Consider the following 14730-nt stretch of genomic DNA (forward strand, 5'->3'; position numbering starts at 1 on the left):
TGACCGAATGAGAGATGGACACTCAGAGTGCACAGTTTATTTTGGTCCCCTGAAACAAAACTTGGCGTAAAAAATGATGTGTCGGTGTGAATAATTAAACAAGCTTCAGAGGCCCACTGATCCATCTGTCCTCAGATCAATAGACGACATACAGAAAGAGCAGGCAGATCCTATGCTCCCAAATGGCCCATAGCCTAAAATGGGGCGGTCTGCAATCAGGAATATGTGAAGAATATTTTATTATAGTTAGAAATGAACCGCTGAAAGGGACTATTTATCATTATCAATTCATCCATTTTATATTTATTGCTAGACCTGCTCGGGGTTGAGGGAAGCTGTAGTCTATCCTAGCTGATCTGGCAAGCATATTTTATCCTTAACTATTGCAATTATTGGCAACGATTAAAACTCATATTCACAGTCACTTAGTGGGAACTGAGCAAATAATGCATACAGGTTAATTAAGTAGACCGTAATATCATCAGTGAGTGGGTGTTGCTATTCCAGTCGGATGTACTTATGATTGGTTAGTCATTAAAGTCTTTAGTCAAAAAAAGTTTGAAAAATAGTTAGCAGAGAAATAATACTTGAATAACTATATTCATTTTTAGTCAAATTGCAGGTATTGTCTTATTGACATATGTCTATCCCTCAGAACAAAATCTATCCTTCCTTCGTACTTCCCTGTAAAAGTTCTCTGTTTTAAAAAGATTTGCTGTTAGTGCTTCCTTTTAGAAGAACATTTTATGAGTACATCAGAGTGCATCCCCATCGCTTAGTATTCAGTATTAGTGAATCTATACTTTTCTACCAAACATTGACTAATACTATACTTGCTCAAGTATGACTGCTTTGTTGGTGGGGATCAAATTTCCATTTTATTTCTGCGTACTGGACATCAAATGCTATACTTGGCTCTTGTGTGGGATTTGAGGGCTTGTTTCTTTCTAATAGATCCTTGACCTTCGCAGCTCCTGCCAGCCTTCTGACTTTAGTCCTTTGTGGTAGCTTCCGTCACTCGAGCTCCTGTAATGCAAATTTCATGTCACAACATCAAACAGTGGATTGATCAAAGGTCAGACCTCTTTTCTGTAGGTGTTTGATATCAAAATTTCTATTTCATCTCCACCTGTCAAGGGCTGTTAGTGCGGAAGCGCAATGAGAATAGGAGTGAAGACCAGGAAAAAAGGAAAATTAACTGCTTAGGACTTGGAAAAATGACTAGGTAAGATTAAAAAATGTAGTATGTATCCTCCTGTAACATAACGTATAATGGTGATATCCGTTCATACGTATGCTGGCTTTTATTTGTGCTGTACATCCTATGTTTCATTTATGTTTTCACTTATATAATCGTTCTGTATTATTGTTCTCTTTCAAAGAGAAATATGTAGACATGAAGGATGATTTTAAAAATGCATTCATTCATTTTCTGTACCGCTAATCATCACAAGGGTAGCAGGTGATTTTAATAACGAGTATAATAATTATTGGAATATCTCTACTGAGCCAAAGGATTCAGGGAAAATTTGGGTGTCCACAAATATGACATAGACACCACAAATATATTAAGTTAAGGGTGAAAATACAGTAGTTGCCATTAAAATGCTATTCCAAATTGAACATATTTCATCTCATATGCAACTACTTTACAGACACATCAGTTGTATAACATATTTACTGGATGATTCATTTTCAACACTGCTTATCGTAAAAATGGTATCTAAATTATTTGGTGCATCTTTTGGACTGGCAGCAAAGTGGGAATATGATTCCACAATTTGGCAGCATCCCTAAAAATCTAACACCAATGTCCAAACCCAAGGAATGTTCATGTAGTGTATTCATTGATGTCCATGCATGGCAAATGTGAGCTCACCATCGGCATGATAGTAAGAAGAGGGAGTGAATAACTGAGACATAACAAGTTGTAGTAAACTTTTTAGTTTATTTATTTATTTTTCTTAGTTTTTGAACTTTTTGTATGAGAATTTGTGCATTTCTATTTTCAGATGATAGATGGCAATGCTGCTCTTCCATAGAAATTCCAGCTTGCTGCTGTTCCCTTTCATCAGTTTAAAAGCTTGACGCAATGACCTCCTCATTGTGTCTAATTTAAAAGGGTAAGCACGTCATCTTTTACTTTCACTTGGGTGTTTTTATATATGATACTGAATAAAATAACACTATTTGTTGTTATTAAATTAAATTGTATTTATTTGCTGTTTTTCGTGATCTATAATCCTGCTTTATTTCCCAAGCGCTAGACCTTTTAAAATTATTGTACATTCCTCAATGTTCATTTCATTTTGTAATGTTATGAGCTTCCACTAACAAAGTATGATTATTATAATGTACTACCAAAGTACCAACAGTCAAGTATGGTGACAGTCACGAATCGATGTTTATTTTAAAATGATTATCATTAATAATTTAAAGTACACTCTTTGACATTATTGTATTTTCACTGCAACCTGCCTGCAGTGAAATATGGATAAGATAACTGCAACCCTATCATTGATAGCGTCTTCATTTTAAACAGATAGAGCACCTGGCCACATTGTAGCTTTCAGAGATAAATTAGTTGCATGGGGGGTAATTATTCTTCCCCAGATACAAATGAAGGCACAGGGGTTATCTCCCAGCTCATGAATAGGCTTTGTTTATAATAGAGAGGCTTCTCATCACCACAAGGAACTCCATTAATTGCCTGACAAGCTTAACCACTACCACACTCATGGAAAAGCATGAGCAGCATAAAAGTGGGATGATTCTGTTCTTTTCTTTCATTGTGTGTGTGGGAGGGAATGTTTGTGTGGGGTTTCAATCTTGCTCTTGCCACCTGCTGTCAGAGGGGGAGACGCTGAGGTGGGTGAGAATTGAAATACTGCTGGAGTTGAAAAGTTAGGGGGAGTAAGATGATGGTAGAGAAAATGCGAATTGGGCCGAGAGGAACATAATCAGGCTCCAAATGTAACAAGAAGACAGGAAGGAGCATGTAGAGACGAGGGTGAGCGAGGATGGGGACAACAAATGGATAAATGGGGGCTATTGTTCTATAGTAATCCTCCCTTTTGTCATTTCATGCACACATGAACAGGGATACATGCAGTATCCTTCAGCCGGAACAACCGAAGCCAAAGAACAGCAACAGAATAAGCCAGGTCAATCTGGAATTGACAAACTTTGGAAAAAAATAATAACATCAGCACTCCTCCGAAATCCTTACGTTTTGATCTGTGCTTGATCTTGACATCTCGGTCAGTAACTTTGCACTCATTTGTATTCCAAGAAGCACTGTAGCAGGCATCAAGTTTCTGTGTAGGGTAAAATGGAGGCCTTTCAAATGCTTGTACAGGATTCTATCTCTTCAAAATTGCTGTCGTTGAAGTGAAGGAAAATTGTAAAATTGATGGTCAAGGAGAGAAGTCAGCTGTTAAAAGCATTGAGTCAAAGGACATCAGTGTGTCCAGGTTGCACTGCTTCTGTCACAAAGTCATTTGGGATATTCTTGACCTCACCAAGGAATGTAGAAATAGAAAGATGCTCAGAATGATTTATCCATAATTCCATAATAAAGCTGCAAGTTTTACACATCAATAACCTTAAATGTGAAATTCTATATTGAAAATATAAATAAATATATTTTTAAGTTTTCAGAAAATATAGCCACCCACATTTAAAAATGAAAAAGGAGTCCTCTATCTTGTGCTTGCTCTCTCATAGCACGTCATCTATCACCAGAAATAATTATACATTCACCTTATAGATAATTGTCTTAGTTAAACAACCTTTCCCTCGCACTGTTACATCTTATCCACTCATTCAGCGACTGTCAAAGGATTAAGGAGGATAAGCACTGGTGAATATTCAAACATTTCGCCAAAGAGGTCTGCCATTTGTCACCCAGTGGGACCCGTGAATAATACATGTGCTTTTTTGTGTCTTGGCACAATAGAGTAAGGGCACTTTCACTGGAAAAAAGTACGACCTAAGTCCAACCTCCTGAGCCTGATATTCCGACAAGTGCCTTGCGAACACTCTTGTTTGTCCTTGCCCCGTGTCTTCCCCTGAGGCTATGCATACAGTCAATCGATCTCCCAATTCTACCCGATAATACACATATCTCCATGTTGATACACTCATTATTTTTCCCTGACACACAGATCAGCACTTTATCTGTTTTCGATCAAATGTGAACTCTTTGCCCTTGTAACATCAAACATTAATGCTAGCTACCTCACGCATATAAAATGATACTGATAAGCGTCCAGGGAATCCAGGGTGACTACTCTCGAAGATGTGGCACTGTTTGCAAAGGAATAACCCTGATTGCACCACCTCTTCAGCTTGGAGATCGGATTCATGAATCCAAACGTTTCAGCAGGTGGTAGCATGAAGCACTGCATCCAACTGAGATCTTTTTTCCCCCTCTGCATGCGACAGAGTGTCATGCAAACACATTTAATGGGCTTCAATCATTCATTCGTTTTCCATAATGCTTATCCTCCCAAGGCTAGTGGGGGGTGCTGGAGCCTATCCCGGCCAACTACGGGCACCTGGCAGAGGACACTGTGAATTGGTGGCCAGACAATCGAAGGGCATGAGGAGACGGACAATCATTCATGCTCACACTCATACCTAGGGGCAATTTAAAGTGTTTAACCAGCCTACCCTCCATGTTTTTAGGATGTGGGAGTTAACCTGAGTACCCAGAGAAAGCCCACGCAAGCCCAGCGAGAACATGCAAACGCTACACAGAAAGGTTCAGACCTGGGATCGAATCCTTGATCTCAGAACTGTGAGGCCGACACTCCGGGCTTCAATCAACAAGGTATGAAATGGGTCAGAAATTGAACAGCCAAAGCATTCAACTGAGAGATACAAAACACGCACACATACACACACACCTATGTAGCGTACCTTGAACTACTATCTGATTTCATATCGTGAGAAACCCTGCCCATAGATTGGTGTGTCATCTACCGTCCAAGGGAGCAGATTAAGTGCTATAGTCACATTTGCTCCTCCGAGCAGGGAGCCCCCAAGACCAAAGAGGCTGCATGATTGCGTCTGCGTGCCTGCCACATAACATGATGGAAAATACTCTCCTGGGACATGAAATAATGTAAAAGGCAAATAAGCCGGAGAAGAAAAAGTCCATCCCCCTAGTAATGGTTTTGGTGGTATCCCAGTATTCCCTGCAATAGAACAGAGTTGCTGGTTGCGCCACCACATCAATGTTGATGACATGTTGAGAGAGAATGATACATTGCAGCACAGTGGCACACATCAGGGGAGTCTTTGAATCCGGTCTTCCTCACGGTGCCCAATAACTTCCTGCTGTGTACCCACACCACAACCCTGGCCCCTGGTTTACCTAACTGCAGTGAAGTGCTCAACGATGCGAGGAACCAACCTTGAGGTTGGTCTGATATTGAAAAGCTCTGTGACAAGCACTTTTTTTGTCTCACAATTAATTAATGGGAAACTAAAAAGGGCAGATGTTATTAAACTAAATCCATCAGATGGACTGGTGGAACAAATGACTAAGCCCCTTAGTGGGGGGTACAAGACCTTGTGAGTGTTTTTGTTTGCGATTGTAATTTGAAGCACATGAGAGACACAATTCCCAGAAAACTTTTTGGATAGGACAAACAGTTTCCTTCCTACGGGGGAAAAAAGATCACGAGTAAGTACTGTGTGAGTATGAAAATATATATATTTTTATACAAATAGTTACAAGACAATATATTTTCATATATACACACAAATTGGAATCACATGCTGTACACTCAATGCACTACAATCCCAGCGACGGCTCTTATAATTTATGCCTCAGAATGTTTAATCTCCCAATTTAGTTCTTGTTGAAGCAAATCCCAAATGTTTGTGCTTCGCAGTATTCAATTTTTGAGTTATTACATTATAAATTTGCGGCAAGTCAGTTGTGGGGAGACTCACACCACATCATCTGCTTTTGAGTTCCTTAGGCAAGGCCATGCAGCGGGAACACAAAAGGTAAAGATTGAGGGGAAAAACATTTGGAAAAACCTCTCAGTCGACATGTAGGTCTCCTATTTGTCTTCCTTTGAGTGGCGGCCTGGGGGAGACGGTCGCTTTTTACCACATCTGCAGGCAAATTTACACGAGTCCTTTGAGATGAGAGGAAAAAAAACCTCTATCTCTGACTAAACCACAAATTTAAACTGCAATTTCTTACTGCCCCCTTACTTGTCTTCCTTGGCATTTCATCATGGTGTCCTTTCTTCTTCAGTTTTACATCATGTAGCATAATTGAAAAGATGGGATTACGCCATGTAACCTCAGTCACTGTCTCCTTTGCAAAAGAGGAAAAGATGCTTCAAACAACCAATAGGAAAATCTTCCTTTGTCCTTGTCATACATGAACCAGTTGAAATAAGGGAAGTACCAAGAGATGTCATATAGGTTCAGGTAGTTATGAGTATTATTTTTCCCAATGCAAAGACTAATTTTTGCTCCAATTTAGGGATTGCATATTTTTTCAGTAGAAACCAGAGCAGCATTTTCTCTCCTCAACTTTGTGTAAGTAGTACCTTCTCATTTATTCCCAAAAGAAACATCTTCCAATTCCACTAGGGTTGGCCACCCCATACTGTTGCAGGCTGAAACAGTACTTATAGATTGCACACCGTAATAAATCTCTTGCTTGTGTCGCTGTGACAAGAAAATTCGGCGAGACGTGGAATGTATCAGGTGATCAGTTTCAATGTATCACCGAGACACATAAACCAGATCTATCATGTAATAAATGCGGGTAAAAGAAGCCCCTTTGTCTTATTCAGCAAAGATTTGGCCAATTTCACAGGCTGCACAGTGGCAGAATGAGAAAAAATCAGGTAAGAAAAATGGTGAAATTGCACGCTAGGATTGCAGTTGTAGTTTTATCTGTCTCACTCTTTTTCATTTGACAATGTTATAGTGGATTTCTAATCTGCACATCACTGAAAAGGACACTTACGTAAGGTGCTATCTTCAGGTTCACACCCTGTCACCAAGTAAAAGCAGGGTGAAAAAAGCAAGCTTAAAATGAAGTAAAAGCAGACAAAATATTCTATTTCTGATCTACAACCAGCACGAAAACATACTAAGTTCAGTCAGTACATCAGCATTGCCTTTTGTTTTTATAAAGAAGATAAGATTATTCTTTTTTTAGCCTCATGCCCGTTGGTATCTGGGATAGGCTCCATCACCCATCCCGACTCTTGTAAGAATAAGCAGTTAAACGATGAAGATACAGCCTCACAGTTCTGGGGTTGAGGGTTCGATCCCAGGTTGGCTCTCACTGTGTGGAGTTTGCATGTTCTCTCCAGGCTTCCGTGGGTTTTCTCCGGGTACTCTGGATTTCTCCCACATTCCAAATACATGCATGGTAGGCTGATTGGACACTCTAAATTGCCCCTAGGTATGAGTGTGAGTGTGAATGGTTGTTTGTCTCCTCATGCCCTGCAATTGGCTGGCCACCAATTCAGGGTGTGTCCCCCACCTGTCCCGAAGTCAGCTGGGATAGGCTCCAGCACCCCCCGCGAACCTAGTGAGGATAAAGCGGTTCAGAAAATGAGATGAGTTGCTCATTTACCACTAAACTTTTTTTGCCCTATTTTAGATAGAAGGATTTTGATTGGCCGTTTCGTGGTACTTCAGCTTCTGATTGGCCCCTCCTTGTTTCCGGGGCTCCACTGTGCACTCTGACGTTTTTTTCGGTCTGCCCTGAGACAGACTGGAGAGAATGGCTGCCAGTGCAGGTTAGCACAAATCTTTCACGTTTTATCTACCAAACAGACGTAAATAGCACGTTTTAAATCGTACAATTGGTGGTCGTACGGTTATAGGCTGCATTGTTGGAGATATACGCGACATGATGTGTTGTTGTTAAGCGAGGCCGAGCTCTAGATGACTCCTGAAAAGTGTTTGGTTGTTGCTAACTCGGCTTTCGGGCTAACGTTAGCCTCTCGGCTAACTTTCGGCCGGTTAGCTCACTACCTCCAGCTGATTGTGTAAACACTTGTTCGCGACCACAGACAAAGGTTGAGAAGTTTCCGTCGTCCTTTCGTTCATCATCACTAATGACGGATCCACTCTGTGTTTTGTTGACATGCTTAAGCGACGGGCGCCGGTCGAGGCTGCGGCTCAAGGCGTGCGAAGTTTTTTTTTTATCAGCGAATTTGATCTGGTAATGCTTGAGGGCTAAAGATTAGCATGGTGACTAGCCGCCTGCTAAAAGGCATCGGTGAGTTCACTTAGCACGCTAGCTCCCGTCTGGCCGCTGTGTGTTTTGCCATCCTCTAATTTCAACTCTTTGTCCTGTCAAGTAGCCGGCGTTGCTCAACACGAGGTATTTGTTGTGAAAGTTTTATCCCCCTCCATAAAACGAGATGGGAAGAGGAAGTATGTTTCTGTTTACCACCTGTGACAATAGGATGTTTACAACTGGGGTAGACCATCGGGAAAACTAACCATAAATTCTTTCAAGGAAACATTCATCTAGTGGCGTGCATAATGATACCATTATAACCAAACCAGTTTGCTGCATTGATCATACTCTCTTTGATTATTTGTGTTTGTCTAAATTTTTAGTATTAAAAAATGTTTTTGCCATTTTCTTTAATCTTGGATGAAAACAGACTACGTGAGTATAATCAAAGGAAAAACAACACACAGCTGTCAACATGTGTACCTTTTTTTAAATAAACACTTTGCAGTAAACAGTAACTCAATAACAATGAAATTTTATGAGTTAGGTAAAATATCGACTAATCAAAGCATCACCATACTTACGCAACATCTTGCTTTAGTATATTTTGTAAATGCATAACCTTGTAAAAAGGAAATGCCTTGTTCAGATATTCTGCAGACAAACCTTTGTCTTAAGTTTAGGGAAAATGGCAATGTTTTTTTTAGGGTATACCTTTCATTTGTTTCTTGTATATTAACCTACATGATGTTCTTTGAATTGTATTACGAGGTACCATTGTGAAGTTCATTGTCTTGAGTGATAATTAAATTATTACAAGTTAGATTCAGTAAATTTGCCGATCATTTTATTTAACTAATATTTTACTCAACCGTATTTTACCTTATTGGTCTGCTGAATTTATGAAGACCATATGTTGCAGGTCAGACTGCATTAAAATGGCTTATCCCTGGCATTAAAAGTACACCACTGCTTTGCAAGATGTTCTGCTGCTCTTGAACTCTTTTTCTTCTTCTGTGTTTAGAGGTAGGGAAACTGTTACAAGTTCAGAATGGGACACCTCCAAGCACCAACTACAACGGGGTAGACGCCATACACGCCTGCAATATCCTTCAACAGCTCAAAGCTTTGTACGATGAAGCTCAGCTCACAGACATTGTCGTAGAAGTGGACCATGGCAAGACGTTCTCATGTCACCGGAACGTCCTTGCCGCAATCAGCCCCTATTTTAGGTCAGGAACGAATTTCAAATGATAGCACTATAAATTAATGCACAATTCCACACACCTTGCTTTCTTTGTAATTCAATTGATAATGATGTATCTTACCTCCTTCCCTTTTTTTTAAAAATAGGTCCATGTTCACCAGTGGCCTTACAGAGAGCAGCCAACGGGAAGTCAGAATTGTTGGGGTGGAATCGGAATCTATGCACCTCGTCTTAGACTATGCCTACACGTCCAGGGTCACGCTGTCCGAGTCCAATGTTCAGGCCCTTTTCACCGCAGCCAGCATTTTCCAGATACCTGCTCTGCAGGACCAGTGTGCCCAGTTTATGATCAGCAGGCTCGACCCCCAGAACTGTATAGGGGTTTTCATGTTTGCAGATGCCTATGGACACCAGGAACTGAAGGAACGCTCACAAGATTACATCCGCAAAAAGGTCAGTTGACTGTGAATCGCAGATATAATGTTGCTATTTACTACCGACAACAACACTGCTTTTGCTTACATTTTATGCAAGTCTCAAATTTTGTGTTAATTATTATGTCAGATTTTTAGGGTAACTTTTTGGAATTGTGTTCTCTTTTTGTGTGCCAGTTCCTCTGTGTTTCAAGAGAGCAAGAGTTCCTCCAGATGACCAAGGAGCAGCTGGTCAGCATTTTGAACAGCGATGACCTCAATGTGGAGAAAGAAGAGCACGTCTATGAGAGCATAATCCGTTGGCTGGAGCATGATCTGAGTGGTCGGGAGGCCCACCTCGCAGAGGTGTTTTCCCTGTGCATTCGTCTGCCTCTTCTGGACGATACCTTCCTCAGTCGGATACCGGCACCGTTTGCTTGCGCCCTTTCCCTCTCTAAAGACCCCGTTGAGGCCAAGGCCCGCCTCACTGGCACTAATGGTTGCCCCCAGCGCCTGGGAATGACTGCTTCTGAGATGGTCATCTGCTTCGATGCCGCTCACAAACACTCAGGGAAGAAGCAGACGGTACCTTGTTTAGACACGGCCACGGGGAGGGTGTTCAAGCTGTGCAAACCACCCAATGATCTCCGAGAAGTTGGCATTCTGGTATCGTCAGAAAATGACATCTACGTCGCCGGAGGCTACAGACCGAGCAACAGCGAGGTGTCGATAGACCATCGGGCAGAAAGTGACTTCTGGCAGTATGAACACGCGGGAAATCGATGGCTACCACACGCGCCTCTTTTAAGAGCAAGAATTGGTTCTCGGCTGGTGCATTGCTGTGGCAAACTTTACGCTTTGGGTGGCAGAGTTTATGAAGGCGACGGTCGAAATGCATTAAAATCCGTCGAATGCTATGACGCCAGGGACAACTGCTGGACGGCTGTGAGCCCCATGCCGGTGGCCATGGAGTTTCACAGTGCGGTGGAGTACAGGGATCGAATCTTTGTCCTCCAAGGTATGTTAATCTGTCTTAGTGGAAGGTGCTGTTGTGTACAAAACACATAGAATGCAGCAATAGTTTAATTTAGATCTTCTCACGCTTGGACTTGCTTCTTATAACACTATTCCAGAGTAAGAGAGGTTGGGAGAAACGTGTCTGAAAATCTAACTTTACACTTCTATCTGCTGCATTTTCTTATTAAAATGATATGACTGTGGAAGGTGATGGAGCATGTTTTCAGTCAGCTCCCACTTAATATTCATGCTGTCCACCGATTTTTAATGACTCCAATGTAAAACTTCTTTATGTATTATATACAATGTCTGAGGGAGAAAAAAACATTAATATATTGGGCACAAGAGAGGAATTCCATATAACCTAAGACCCTGAAAGAAATGTTTAATAGTTTACTGTATACAAATGCAGCAGATGAAAAATGCAAATTTGAATTTATAGAGCCCTTTGTAAGGAATAATACAGGCTGTCGAACGGCCAGGCGATCAAATTGAAAGAAAAAACCCGAATTATTAGCCATGATAAATTTTTGATTTGGAGGGGAAAACAGACTAGAATTGCAAACGTTTTTTGGTTAAAAAATCAAAATACAAGAAGAAAAATACAATTCTCTATTTTAAAAGCTCAGGCTTAGAAAACGGAGCAAACATGTTTTAATAATCAGCATGTTTATTGCATAGGGAAACAATCAACCTGATTGCATTAAAGACTCAAAATTCCCCTTTTTTACCCACAGGTGAATATTTCTTCTGCTTTGACCCCCGCAAAGACTATTGGAGTCATCTTTCGCCGATGAGCGTCCCTCGGAGCCAGGGCCTCGCCGCCCTCTATAAGAACTGCATTTACTACATCGCCGGCATCTGCAAGAATCACCAGCGTACGTTCACCGTGGAAGTGTACGACATCGAAAGAAACAGCTGGAACCGTAAAAGGGATCTGCCCTTTGACCACGCCACCAGCCCATACATCAAAGCAATGCTGCTGCAAGGCAAACTGCACCTGTTTGTACGGGCCACGCAGGTCATGGTGGAAGAGCACGTGTTTCGCACCAGCCGCAAGAACTGCCTTTACCAGTACGACGACGAGGTCGACGTATGGACCAAAGTCTACGAGACGCCCGACCGCCTCTGGGATTTGGGACGGCACTTTGAATGTGTGGTGGCCAAACTCTATCCGCAATGTCTGCAGAGGGTGCTCTGATGTAGCTTGGCTTGATCGGGTGAACTGAATTTTTGAGGCGGAGGGAGTGCCGTGGTCCTGCCTTGTGCCTGGTGTTACCTCGGGTTTGCACCACAAAGACCATTTTTTAAAGAAGTCTTAAGTTGTGAAACCTTTTGGTTTGACACGATCAAGACTGGGTGCTTTTAAACATTGCAGTATTTGTTGTTGTTGTTGTTGTTCTCCACACAGCACCAACTCCCCACACTGATGCTTGCTCTAGAAAACCGTACAATGAATCATAAGTGCAATTATTCAACTCGTTTTGTTTTTTCTTGAGCCATGCTGTTATTTGTTTCGACACAAGTGAGGATCTACAAAAGCATGTATACATGGTGTGCACTCTGGAGATATGAATGCTACATCTCAGCGTAAAAGTAAAAGTCTATATATAAATATAAATATATACACTATATATTCATACGGGTAAGATGAATACCATTTCTCGTAATTAGTTTTCTGGCTCTGAGGTTTGTGTGCATCTCCCCCGCTCACCCTACCAAGTCAAATCTCTGAAGCTTCATTTATATAGGTGACTTATTTTGAAATGTAGTTGTGATATAAGGTAGTGTTTTCTAAATGCCTGTACAATATTTTTGTGTCCCCTACTCTTCCGTCACAAGCGTCGTCCTGTCAAACTATATACTATGTGTTCCTCTGGAGCTATTTTTTCTGTTTAGTTTTAGATTCTAGTTGCATGGGGGGCCATGCGTCTCCCGCCCTTTCAATGGGTGTCCATTTTGTGTCACACGTGAAGACAACTTGTGATGTGTAATGTTGAAATATGACCTCTCCACATTGGAGAAATGACAAGAGTGAACTTTGTGTCAACACTAAGTGGAAAGTTCAGACCAACTACCAGGCTTACCTCAGAGACTTCAGAGTTATTCCATTGTGAGGAGAGAGAAAAAATAAGGACATTTCAGGTCATTTTGTGTTAATGAAGCAACAGCATTGAGTTCTGTGTAGGTTGCTTTCTGGACTGTGTTCATTGAATTTGAGGTCTTGTAATAACTGATCTGGATTTTTGGAGTTTTGTAGTAGCAATAATTCTCCGAAATGTGATTAGGCGACGTGTCTATATGGTTTGAGTTAAAGCGTGTTGATCATTTTGTGTTGCTTGTCTTGTATTGACGTCACGAGTTCCACTGGTGAATAAGTGCAGGCTGGATATGACATGGAATTTAGTGCAGATAACTTGAGATACTGACCTGCCTGTTGTTGCGAGGCGTCAGAATCGAAAGATGTTCGTCCTGATTAACAATATCGGACAAGTCTTAAATTGGCATTGCACTGAATCACTTTCCTCTTCAACCGGCCTGCAATGCGGAAGAACCCTACTGGAAAGGCCAAGAATCCGTCTTTACATGCTACCATCAGTGGACTAACATTTGGTGCTGTTTTTTTTTTTTAAGGTTTCTTTTGACAATCTTTCCCAGAATACCACGACAGAGTCGTGTTTCTCTGCCCGTGTGACATTTTCAGTACATCACTGTCAATTTCGTCATGCAAGTTCCTGTGTCATCTTTGCACTTCTACTTATACACTAGTGGCCCACATTCTGAAAGAGCTTCAGCAACTTTACTACACTCATCTGAGAGAATTACATGCAAAGAAAATATTGGCTTAAAAAAAGAAATGACAACAGTGAGTGATATTAATACCAGAGACGCTGACTTTTGTGACTCGGTTCAGAGTGGATTTGAACGCTTCATTCTCACGATTTACATTTGGTGAGCAAGCAAAGGAGAACTCAGGATTTCTACTGAAACAGTACTGTATTTTGATTTTGTTGTGTAATATACTGTACTATAGGTTTGCTGTACTTGCACAGTTTTTAAACTTCATTTTCTTTTATAACTTGAAAAACTAGATGTTTTGTTTTTAGTGGCTTTTCCACTTTTTTTAAAAATGTTATTTCTTATTTAGTTATGGTAGATTACTCTTGTTCAGAGATAACCTGCACGAGTAATACATTTGAATTGAGTTTCCCCTCACTAGTAGTACAGTACCGTCTCACCAAATATAAGCATCACAGATCAAATGACATTTTAACACCAGTTATGAATTAAAGTACAACAAGCTAAGAATGCTCTGTGTCAAAGAGTTTGTGGCCCTTTGCTGCAAATGGAAAGCTCATCTCAACGGTGTACATCTGGGTGCTATTTTAGATCAAATATTCTTCATGCTTTGTTTTCTTCACTTTGCTGGTTTGTCTCTTCACGGGGGCTTTATGGTCTATAGTGGTGGTTGAGCTCAACTGTGAAATTCACTTGCACATAACTTGAAAATAAAAAATAAATAAAACGTGAATAGAAATCTATTTGTTTTGTAGAAGTGTTGTTGCAAAACAGGTCTTCAGGGGCCTACTCTTTCAACAAGTAGCTACAACAGTTCAAATAATTTCCATTTTATTTTAATATTTTTCTTTTTTTAACTGTTCCTGTATGTAATGAAACCTCATGGTGCCATGTCTGAAAAATATAGATAATCTCAACCCAAAATTGTGTACATGTTAGTAATCTTTACGTAGTTTACTGATCTGTGAGTACGGATTAATAAATTGACATCACAGATACACTATCATAGGTAAACTGTAGGTACAGTTTACCTATATTTTTTTTTTTTCCTATCCTGG

The 14730-nt window shown here is 40.7% G+C and overlaps 1 protein-coding gene across 2 annotated transcripts; it reads left to right on the forward strand.

Annotated features, from left to right (window-relative positions):
• Positions 1 to 1134: 1134 nt before the first annotated feature.
• On the forward strand, positions 1135 to 14411 carry kbtbd8 (kelch repeat and BTB (POZ) domain containing 8). 2 transcript variants are annotated; one of them, XM_077602267.1, is made up of 7 exons: positions 1135 to 1225; positions 2013 to 2123; positions 4690 to 4834; positions 9261 to 9468; positions 9590 to 9896; positions 10055 to 10874; positions 11611 to 14411. In XM_077602267.1, exons 5-7 carry the CDS (start codon positions 9594 to 9596, stop codon positions 12072 to 12074), a joined length of 1587 nt encoding a protein of 528 aa, XP_077458393.1. In that variant the 5' UTR covers positions 1135 to 1225; positions 2013 to 2123; positions 4690 to 4834; positions 9261 to 9468; positions 9590 to 9593; the 3' UTR covers positions 12075 to 14411. The 2 variants fall into 2 exon arrangements, with proteins under 2 accessions (XP_077458393.1, XP_077458392.1); XM_077602266.1 differs by lacking the exons at positions 1135 to 1225; positions 2013 to 2123; positions 4690 to 4834 and adding an exon at positions 7688 to 7787.
• Positions 14412 to 14730: the final 319 nt, after the last annotated feature.

Source organism: Stigmatopora argus, chromosome 6, assembly GCF_051989625.1.
Source record: "Stigmatopora argus isolate UIUO_Sarg chromosome 6, RoL_Sarg_1.0, whole genome shotgun sequence".
Lineage (NCBI taxonomy): Eukaryota > Metazoa > Chordata > Actinopteri > Syngnathiformes > Syngnathidae > Stigmatopora > Stigmatopora argus.

Excerpts from the sequence above, each read along its gene's own strand:
- kbtbd8 (XM_077602266.1), top strand. Across the intron at positions 9,469-9,589 it reads GCAATCAGCCCCTATTTTAG|GTCCATGTTCACCAGTGGCC; the intron begins GTCAGGAACGAA and ends TTTTAAAAATAG. Across the intron at positions 9,897-10,054 it reads AAGATTACATCCGCAAAAAG|TTCCTCTGTGTTTCAAGAGA; the intron begins GTCAGTTGACTG and ends TTTGTGTGCCAG.